General features: G+C 46.1%; 1 protein-coding gene across 1 annotated transcript in view; it reads right to left on the bottom strand.

Annotated features, from left to right (window-relative positions):
- Positions 1-11,175, bottom strand: part of LOC104080144 (plexin-A4) — a gene marked incomplete at its 5' end in the record, with an annotated part of 112,108 nt that overhangs the window by 57,908 nt on the left and 43,025 nt on the right. The window contains 2 exons of the mRNA XM_009582433.1: positions 4,343-4,510; positions 6,147-6,283. Coding sequence (XP_009580728.1) covers positions 4,343-4,510; positions 6,147-6,283 — 305 coding nt within the window. The remainder of the gene's footprint in view (positions 1-4,342; positions 4,511-6,146; positions 6,284-11,175) is intronic.

The raw sequence follows: 11,175 nt of genomic DNA, 5'->3' as shown, positions 1-11,175 counted from the left end.
GTTTCACCACCCTCAGCGTAAAAAATTTCTTCCTTACATCTAGTCTAAATCTCCCCTCTTTTAGTTTCAAACCATTCCCCCTTGTCCTGTCGCAACAGGCCCTGCTAAAAAGTTTGTCCCCATCTTTCTTATAAGCCCCTTTAAGTACTGAAAGGCCGCAATAAGGTCTCCCCGAAGCCTTCTCTTCTCCAGGCTGAACAACCCCAACTCTCTCAGCCTTTCTTCGTAGCAGAGGTGTTCCACCTCCCTGATCATTTTCATGGCCTCCTCTGGACCCACTCCAACAGGTCCATGTCTTCCTTGTGCTGAGGACCCCAGAGCTGGACGCAGCACTGCAGGGGGGGTCTCACCAGAGCAGAGCAGAGGGGCAGAATCCCTTCCCTCGACCTGCTGGCCACGCTGCTGGTGATGCAGCCCAGGATAGGGTTGGCCTTCTGGGCTGCGAGCGCACATTGCTGGCTCATGCCCAGCTTTTCATCCACCATATACGTCTCTGCTCAGCAGTATAGCTGTCAGGTTTCAGTGAGCTGGCCACAGCTGGCTGGGACTGTGCTTCAGCCCCTCTAGTTACACCCACACTGGTAAACCAAACGGCCAGGACTCAAACACTGGCTGGTGGCCATAGTAGCTCAGGCAATGTCTGGTCCTGCTTCAAGGGGTAGCAAGGGCCAGAGAGCACTCCCAAATAGCAGGATAGATGAAGTTAAATCGCCTTTGAAGGAGGAAAGATCATTGGTGGTATGGTTGAGGGCTATGCATGCTCGCTGGCTTCAGGACCAAAGAATAGACCTGGATTAAGTACTTACTAGTTTAAACATAGCCTACATGACTAAGAAGCCCATAAATTTGAAGTCACGAGCCATGAACTCTGCCAATGATCGTTGTCACAACCATACCTTTTGGCAGGTGGTCCTGTGACACTTCTCTGAGAGGTTCCTGACGGTCTTTCACACAAGTAGTGCCTGTACAGACTGATCCATGGTTAGGACAACGTCTGACCTGGAGTTTCGCAGAGTATCTCATGTTCTTGCTCTCTGCAGCCATCAGCTGTGATGGGCAATTTCTAATGGAAAATTTTAAGGGGCAAAAACACATTTTGCCATTTCTGTAAGATCTGCTTGGATGGTTGAGTTCTTTTGTACGCACAGGGGATCTCTTCTGAAGTCACACATTCACTTACCCCTCTTACGCAGGGAGGAGAGTTCCCCTTCCTGCCTTGCAGAAAAAATACCCTCTCCCCAAAATTCAACTTCACATTAAGTATTCCTGACATCACCCCAGGGAGAGCTTGCTTGCCAGAAACCAGAAGAGAAGTGTATAAACCAAGTTGTTCTTTCTCCACTGTTTTGGTTCTTTTGGACTTTTGGCTGTGGGCCTTTATTATTATTATTATTATTATTATTACTAATCTCTGCTGATTCAAACTAGAAGGGATTCTGTATCTTTACTCAGCTGAGATTTTCACATGTTCCAGATGTATCAAATGTGTGCGCAAATATACAGATATATGATTGTGTGTATATATACATAAATCCTTTTATTTAATCAACCAAGTCTGTGCACACAGTTTTAAACCCACATGTTAAAAATTCTGTGTTTGGTTTGGAAACCGAGCTTGCAGGCTCAGACCACAGTTATTAAGCACAGCCACAGCACCGGATCAGAGAGGGACCTTTTCTCTGAAAAAAAAAAGCCAAAGCAGTTGTGTTTGCTGAAGACACGAAATCACCCCAAAACCCTCTCTGGCTTGCAAATCAAGCAAATACAACTGTTGCTTGCCTTTGCATGAAAACCACCAGCCATTGTCCTTTGTGTCTGCAGGTGAACACCCGGTCACGGCCGCTTCTTGCCTAGGTCAGAACAGAGCCCAGAGAGATGTTGCTGCCCACCAAAATAACAGAGGTGCCAAGACTACGAGCTTTCTTAATTTAACTCCTTATTGTCCCAAAAGATCTGAGCATAATTTTCTGTCTGCAGACTGAGATAATTGCTGGATGTAACTCAAATCAAACCCACGTCAAAAGTATTAATGGATCCTCATACAATTATAGTTACCTGCCAGCCCAGTGTGGCTCTTTTTTTTCTTTTTTTTAGCTATGGGAGTAAATGAACAGTAATCTTTTCTTTATTGTCTTGGAAAATGGCACTTGAGGTTTTAAGCTAGGCTTCATACATTCATTCACTAATTTTGCAAAGCTCGTTTAGTAGCAATCATCTATCCCTCAAAACAGCTTAGCCCCACAGCCAGGAGTGATGAATCAGAGAAGCACAGTAATTTTGCTGTAATGAATCATACCGCATAACAAATACACTGCGGAACAGCCTCCTCAGTCTATCTCCAGATCCAGGTGTCTTGACTAACTTATTTAGGATGAGAGGAAATGGCCTCAAGTTGCGCCAAGGGAGGTTTAGACTGGACATTAGGAAAAATTTCATTACTGAAAGAGTGGTCAGGCCTTGGAACAGGCTGCCCAGGGAAGTGGTGGAGTCACCATCCCTGGAGGTATTTAAAAGACGTGTAGATGTGCGGCTTAGGGACATGGTTTAGTGGGCATGGCGGTGTTGGGTTAAGGGTTGGACTTGATGGTCTTAGAGGTCTTTTCCAACTTTAATGCTTCTATGATTCTATGATTCTATGATCCAAAGCAGCAAGCAATGGGGTGCAGAATCTCTGCACCTCTGGGCTGGGCAAAGCTTTGCCGATATACCTGAAGCATCTCCTTGGCTGCTGCTTCATCTCTTGCTGGCAGCTTCAGCAGAGAAACCAAGGAGCAAATGGGCTCTGGAGAACTTCTCATCTCACCTCCCAGCCAAACCTGAGGCCAAGCAGAGGAACGTCCCTGTGCTGCAACCTTCCTCGAGATAACAGGGGAATTCACTCTCCTGGGCTGTCAATCTTGCACCTTTTAACTGGCACTGAACTCACTTTAATAAGGAAGAGAGTAAAGCGATTTCTCATTTCACTGATAACCTGAACTCTGACTGAAAATAAAACCCCCAAATGGAAAATCCAGACACTAAAGCTTCAAGCCCAATGTGCAAAGATTCAATCCAGCTAAATCGGTAAATTCCCTCATGGTAATTAAAGGCACTAATTGATTTGTGAAAACATCTTCTGGATGGGAGCTGAACTGGGGGGATTTACAAGCCCTGCTCCTAATCCGCAGATACTCCAATCAGTCCTGTTTGATAGAGGAGCAGAGAGCTGCCATGGATGAATGAGGGGAGACTAAGATTTCTTATTTTGTATCTTTTCAAGGAAATACCAGTGCATTTAATGACCAATTTCTCTCTTCCTGAGGCCATTTCTGCAGGCTTCTGAGAGCATTTGGGTATATCGCTTTGATGCTTTCCACAACCAGAGCAAATGCTCGTCTCAGACACCTTCATGTGAACCCTCTGAATTCACCAAAGCAGCATCAACGGGGTGAAGAGAAAAAGGGATGGCTAACGAGGAGGAAGGCCCTTTGATAGGGCGGAGACCAGAGCTCCTTTTGTGTTTCATCTCGGGAGCTTTCAGGCATGATGTCCAAACAAGCAATGCTTAATCCTAAACCAGCAAGTATGTGAAGGCTGTGGGAAAGGTGGGAATTGCTGCTTTCAAACCCAAGGGAGATTCACTTCTCTAAGCACAGTTATGACATTTATGCCTGGGTTTAAGAGATCAGTGACTGGCCCTGCTGCCATGCAAAGTTGTGGACCCAGCCCAACGGGGCCAAAACACAGTCACGACCAGAAGCACTAGGAATTGCAGCTTTTAGAGATACAACTGCATAGTTTAACAAGTCCCAGTGGTCTGTAATATTACTCAGACTGGAGATAAACCCCAAACTCCAGTAAAGAGGGAGAAAGCTTCAACACTAGGTTGGAGACCTGCTGTACCAGCCTTTGTAATTAAAGCTTGAAGGCAAGCTTCTGGTGAGCATTGGCAGCTGGATTTTGCTGCATTAAGCCAGGAAGCTTTGCTAGTGAAGGCAGGGTGGCAGGATCATTTAGGTTTGGACTATGCAAAGTTTATTTGGAGAAAGGACCCTGCTCCTGCCCATCTCTCACTAGACTCTATGGAAATTTTGTCCCGGGGTATACATGAGCCCAGACACACATTGAGCATCCAAGGTGTTACAATGAATGCACAATGCATTTCTGGCCTTTTAGTCTTCCCAGGAGGCAAGTCCGCCAGACCTCATGGTCTTGGGCTCTGGGAAGTAGCTCTGCACAAATCTATTTCTTAGTGAACACAATGCTTGGAAAGCACTTTTCTGTGTCAAGAATCAACATGAACACACCAGTGCTGCATTAGAAAACAATGGAAGGTGGTAGGGGTTGTCCATGGGATGCTTACCTGAAGATGCTCCACTCAGGCTCAATCCTCAGGATGGTTGGATCCTCTACATATTCATACTGCAACTCCTGATGTATCTTGGCTTTGTCCACTCTCACGGACACTTTGACCTTCTCAAAGCCTTCATCTGAGGCAGTGGTGTTACAGACGATGTGCTTGGTGGATCTCCTGTAAGCAGAAGCAAGTAAATATAAACCAGGCGCTAGCAGTAGCAAACCAAATGGTGCCAAAAAGAGCCCAGCTACTTACTCCTATGTACTGTGACCTTAACCTACACACTGTGAAGTGGTGAAACTCGCTGCTAGAGGAATATGCTGTGAATAGTGTGACACATTTATCTGAGGAAGTGACATTGCCTTTCCACCAGTTTAAATAAAACCACAAAAGCCATCATTTCTCAGGTCTCAGAGTGAAAACTGAACCCCAAGGGAAGTCCAAAACAGACCTCTCTCCAGAAGTATTTCTGTGTGATTAAATACTTACTTAATGGATGTTTCCTTCCTGCCTGCAGACATGTGCAGCAGCAGCAGCTCATAAAAAGGGGTGTTTGCACCTCAGCTTTCCAGTCTGGGATAATAAAGTTTACTTTGCATTAGGACTGTAAGCCTTGCTTAAGTGCAGTTTGCAGTGTGCCTGGGACCTTTGCATGGGAGGTGCTAATGTAGTGGCAAGCATTTTATGATTATACTCAGAGTATTCTGCACAAACTTTTCCTTTTGGGCAGAGCTCAAAACCAGCTCCAGGTCTGAATTTTGCAGTGGCCCTTACCTTCCATAAAAAGCCAAAAAGCCAGGCTCCAAACACCCTCAGCCCCTTCTTATACCCCTAGAAAGGATAAATCAGGGTGCATCCTTCCCTTGTGCAGCATGGCACTCACCTTCACTGACTGCAACACCCTGAAAGACCACGCTCAATCCCTCCTAAAACTCCCCAGTCTCCAGTAAGCATCTCCAAGCAGCTGCGGTTCCCACTTGGCCTTTTAAATCACAAGCTGTGACTTCACCCTCCTGAATTATAAATGCTGGATCACACCACAGTCATGACAGGTGGTTAAACGGGTTCCCCACAGCCAGGAGAAGGAAGGGCATTGCCCCAAGACAGTGGTCCCAGGTCTCCTATGAATGGGCCCTTCTTCTGCCAAGGACAGGCTGGGAGGAATGTGCCAACTTCATCTTCAGCCTCCACTGATACTGGCAGCAAAATGTGTTGCACTGGGTAGTTTTGAGCTGCGGGAGCCCCTGGGAACAGGATTCAGGCTCATTCTCACAGGGATCAGGGAACATTCAGCAGGTAACACTGACATTAAGCCTCTCTGAACTGCAGTTGAACAAGAGCCAACCCAGAGCCGAAATGTTGCAAATCATCTATTTCTTAGCACTACAGAACTATTCTGGGATAAAAGGGAGGTGTTTTAATACTTAGAACCAATATTGTCAGATTTTCTTTGTCGCCTCTGCTAAAGCAGGGACATGAAAATGAATCTCATAAACGACAGACTCCCAGAGCAAGTAGCATAGCATAGGACCGTGGAGAATTGTAGTGAAATTTGACAAGAGGCCATAGAAAAAAGCACATCAAATACCAATCAAAACAATAAAATAAATCCTATTCTCCCAACCCAAAACATGCACAGTAAGGTTGTGCATGGTGCAGAATGAAAAAGTCCCATTGCTGAACAGACACGGCCACAGGCGAAAGAGGCACTCAAGGGACAGGGTGTCTGAGCTGCAGGAGGAGTGTCTTGACTATAATTGCTCACATCTTTCAGATTTGGGCATGGACAGTAGGAAGAACTCATCTGTACCTGTAGAAAAGGCAGGGTTGTCGCCCAAAGGTCACGATGACATTGCTGCCCGCATTGAGATTGTTGCCCGTAATTGTCACCTGGGTGCCACCTGACACTGGTCCCCGCTTCGGCTTGAGATCAGAGAGTGTCAGAGTCTGTGAAGGCAAAGGGTCGTGTTGAAAACACAGCAGAGGAACATGGGTACCTTCCCTCTCTCATTTTAGTGATGGAGAGAGCTAGACACCCCCAGAGGTTAATCATGTGTTAGCTGGACTTCAGAAGATGACCATATCTTCCAGCCAATAGAGGAGCCTAGGATGACACCAGTCCTATCATAGGCACCCTACTTGAATGCCAAGTTTGGTGGGATGAGTTCAGACCTAACCCCAGTCAGTTCTCCTCACCCATGCAAAATCAGGCCTGCCCTTGTACCTTGTACCCTGTGCTTGCAAAGTCAATTCCACACCTGGAGCATCTGGAGCCACAATCTTCCATCTCCACTGCCTGTTTGACACAGCTCAGGTGTCTTTTTGCCTCACCATGCAACACCACCTCTGCAAGATAAACTTGAACTGGCTGATTGGATCTTAATGGGGACTCTCCACCTCCAAACTGTGGAGCTCACAAGTGACGAAAACATCCAGGTCTTTAAAAGATTACTCTAAACCCTATTGATCTGACAAGGGAACAGAACCTGCTGTATAGCTCCAGAGAGATATCTAAAAACTCTCCCTGTGCTCACGGGCTTTTTCCCTGGGAAGGAGGATACACCTGAGCTCGTGTCTTGCCTCCCCCACACGCCCACCGCGTGACCCCAAATCTTTCTCTTTTTCTTATCGGACTTGGATGTTGAGACAGTCTAGTACTGCATGTGTCCTGCATCGATACTGCACAGCAGGGCTTCTGCTGAGTTCTGAAATACTACAGCCACAAAAGGAGCACTGTCCAGATGAACATCTTTCTCCTTTTTCTGCTGATTTTCCGAGCCTCTTTTCCAAACATAACATGGTGCTGTGTTAATATATCAAAAAAGGGGCACAATTACTTTAGGGGCCCCAAATCTCAAACTTCTTTTTCTTACCCTCCTGCTCTCCCTTCTTCCCAAAATCAAGATAAAATACTTGCACTCTGAAGGCACAGATCACCCTGTAACCACAATGCAGAGAAGAGACATCCATTTTCAGGGAGAAATTTGGAGTTACAGTTTATTCTTTCATTTGCATTTTAATAGAAAAACTTTCCACTCAGTCCCAAGTGAAAAGCTACTATATGCATTTAAATGAAGATTATTTTTTCCCCCTCTCTTTAAGAATGATGACACAAATATTTGAAGCTCTCCTCAGCTCCTCTGAATGAGCAGGTACATCATGCAGTCACCTTATTGAGCTTTGGAGACCATTAATCCATGTTTATAAAACCACCTGACACACATCACGGCTCCCTCTTTCACACACACAGAGCCCTCTCTATCCCTGTCCCCCTCTGGCTAATCGTTTTGAAGAACAGCAGCAAGGTTTCCACTTTGCTTTTGTTCAAAATGCAGCTACCGCTTGGAGAAAGGGCTGAACATGAAAATCAGACATACAGCTCTGTAGAAAAATCTATTGTCAGAGCCGGACACTTCTTGTGTTTAAACTTGACTGGTTTTGACATGATGGTTTGGAAAATGTTTTTATACTTTTCCTGGGAATATTCTCTAACAGCTGTTATTGGGATAAAAGATGCAGGAAGAGTATGTAGATGCAAAAGATGCACTTCAGTATGTAGTGTTCCTCTATTTTTAGGGTCCCACCTCAAGCTCTGATGGCAACTCCTCTTTAACCCCTTATTGATGGCCACTACCACCAGTACGAATTACTGCTGACCATGATGGTTGCTGCTGGGATGTGACCTCCCACCTGGGAGAAAATGGGTTGAGAATGGCCAACTTGGTGCACATAGCCTACACAACAGAACTGCAATAGCATCTGCTTTACAAACCACAGAGGAACACTTGAGTTAAAGACCCAAAGCCCTTGTCCCACTCCTGGATGGGTTTCCTGCCCTTTTCTCAGAGGTAGATCGACTAGCCATGCCCTTTTGAGGATCCTCACAGACCAGAACTACATCAGCAACGCTCCTTGGCAAAGTGTTGCTGTGTCTCGTGCCGATCTTACAAAAGAGTTTGTGGCTAAAGTTGCGATAAACCATTAATTATTCACAGTGGCCTTCATAAATATTGCACAGCATGTTTGCAGTAAAACTCCACCCTCAGACTATTTACCATTTCCTTGTTGGTGAAAGGTGATGGAAAATGCAAGGGGGTCTAGTGGATCTGTAATAGGCTGAAGTGGACAGTGTGAAAGAGGACGGGAAGTCTTCTGTACCTTTCTAGGAGCTTGGCTACTTTCCTCTGCTCCCCAACCCTTTACTTTCCTCCAGTACCTCCTCCACACAGGCTGTCTACAGAGAAGCTGCCATCAGAGCTGTGTCTAAACTGACCTCATGGTGCACGTCAGGACCTTGGTTCCTACTTCATTTCTCCTGGGGACAAGGGCAGAGCAAGATGTGACTCACACAGAGCTTGTGCACCTGGGCTTCCTTTCTAGGGGTTCAACAGTAGCAGCAGGAGGGGAAAGACAGAAGGGAGACCTGTGGCAAATGCTCTCCTGGGACAAGGATTTTAGGAGCAGACCCAGAAGCGATGCAATCAGAGTAGCCCACATCACCTGCACTGAGCTATAATATTCTCATCCAAAGCCAGAATAAAGGCAAACTTGCTTCAGCATCCGAATTAAAAAGTGAAAAGATTTTTTTTTTTTTAATTGAAAGACCATGGCAATAATCATAGCAACAAAATGAATAACTTAAAAAAAAAAAAAAGAAAAAGCAATTATTTTCATATAGATCATCATAAATTTCATTTCAGCCTGCAACCAAAAGCTTTGTTTCCCTTTTGGCTTATTATACTCTCTAACACAATTTACATTTTTGATCACAGATGAGTTTAAAACAAACTAACAGCATTTTGAATTGAAAGTTCTGGTTAGAAATGTGGAGAAGAACTGTTCTAGCATCTCTAAACTAAGCTACCTCTTTTTTAAAACACTGAAGTTAAATACTTTGTTGAGTTCAAAATACCATCTCTTCCAATTCTTGCAGGAGAGGGGAAGGCTGAACCTATTGGCCAAATTTGACCCTGTTTTTCCTCAAACCTTTTGAAAAAGCAATTTTCCAAAGGATTTACTATGTGTCAGAAAGTGACATTTATCTTCCATTATCTCCCATGCGATGCCCTTCCTTAGTTTTCAAACATCTTCCTTCCCTTAAAGCTGCCACCCACTGTTGCAGGATGCTAAAGCGTGTTGCGATGCCTGCAATAACATCTCTACCCTCCTGGCAGAAGTATAGGAGGAAGACAAGCCGCGCCCACAAACACAGCTCCCGCTATGAAAGCAATGGACACGGGAGAGGGCATATGATGGGCAGGCTGGAGAGAGTCTATATTTTTTCCTGTCTAGTACAAAGGTATTGAGATGTTCAGCAGAGAAAACCCTGTTGACTTCATGCTTATGCACGGCTGGGATAGCTGGCAGCCGGAAAGCCAGTAAGCAGAGGGAAAAGCTGTCACAGACAGACACAGATGATCAAAATCAGACAGTAATTCCAAGAGTAGCAAAGGTGACACGCTGAAGTGTAATGTCCTGGAAAGAGCCCTTCTGTCTGCCTCGTGGGGGCTATCTCTCAAGGTGTTTCTTTGCCCCCACCACCGTAGCATCTGAGTGACATCAGAAAATACAGAGAATAGAGAAATTCCTGTAGCTCAAAGGGGAAATCTAAGATATTTGCATTCATTACTAGTTCTCTTTACCATAAAAAAATGCTTGGGCATGTGAATAATTTCAGAAAAGACCCATTCCTTTGCAGGAGTTGAGAGCTTTTGACGGGAACAAAGAAACCCTCTCATCTCAAACCTGCACGGATCTGCACAGATCAAGGCCAGGCAATGCTTGCACGGCCCCAGCAAGGGGCCTTAGAGGAATAAGCAGGTCTCTTGGACAAGGAGGATTGTCAGAAAGAAGCCAAAAAACAAGTTGAGTATACAACACGTGTTTGGCTCTGCTCTTCTCTTCCATGAGGCTTTCACCACGGCAAAGTGACAGTCTCGGGCTGAACTTGCACCAGTAGTAGTGTGGAATCAGGCCCAGAGCCCCTCTGACTGCTTTGCAAGCCGATGTCCCAGACAGACGGTGTAGCAAGCCAATTTGCCAGCCCCAGCAGTGTCTCTAAAAAGAGGAGCGTGGCTGCTCTCTGAGATGTCAGCACACATTGAGTGGAAGTTGTGCGTGTGATCTCACCACTCACCATCTCTAGGGACTTTTGACTTTATCTCCAAATTCCTCATGGCTAAGTCCTCTCTCCAAACGACCCGCCCTTAAAAGCTCACTGAAGTTCAAGCTTGCTGGTGTTTGTCGTTTCATCATGGAGCATCTAAAACAGTTGCCCACTTGCGTTAAGCCCCAGTCACACTCTACAGTTCACCTGCAGCCTGGCTGGTGAAAGGGTCCCTCCTGATTTAGTGCTGCTGGGGTGCAGCACTACTTCTCCTGGACACCCAGAAGACCACCTAACGCAAACTCCCCTTGAATGCTACATCTTGCAGAAACACCCGCCACTGCTATGGTGACTGCCTGTGGCCCAGTAAATAGGAATTTTTGTCCTTGCTAGCAGAAGGCCATGGGCTTTGCACTGACCCAACACTGCAGGATCTCAGGATGTCTCTGGGTTTGCCGTGCCCTGAGCTGTGTGTCCCTGTGACCACAAGAGTCCCATGGGCAACAGCCTCGTGCCCGACCTGCCTGAGCTCAGGGATGGGACACCCCGCATGGCCAAGGGCTTCCACCCCGGGCAGGCACTGCCCAGCAAACACCAGATCTTCGTGTGCCTGGGCTGGGCAGCTCTGCCACTGGTGTTGGGAACCAGGGAGAAGGCAGTGGGGAAGAGGAGGGATGAAGATACTTCTCAGGACACTCAAGACTGAGCAGGAAGAAACCCCACCATGAACATC

Source organism: Fulmarus glacialis, unplaced genomic scaffold, assembly GCF_000690835.1.
Source record: "Fulmarus glacialis isolate BGI_N327 unplaced genomic scaffold, ASM69083v1 scaffold9087, whole genome shotgun sequence".
NCBI lineage: Eukaryota > Metazoa > Chordata > Aves > Procellariiformes > Procellariidae > Fulmarus > Fulmarus glacialis.
The sequence above is the reverse complement of the archived record's forward strand: the minus strand, read 5'-3'. Positions and strand labels throughout refer to the sequence as shown.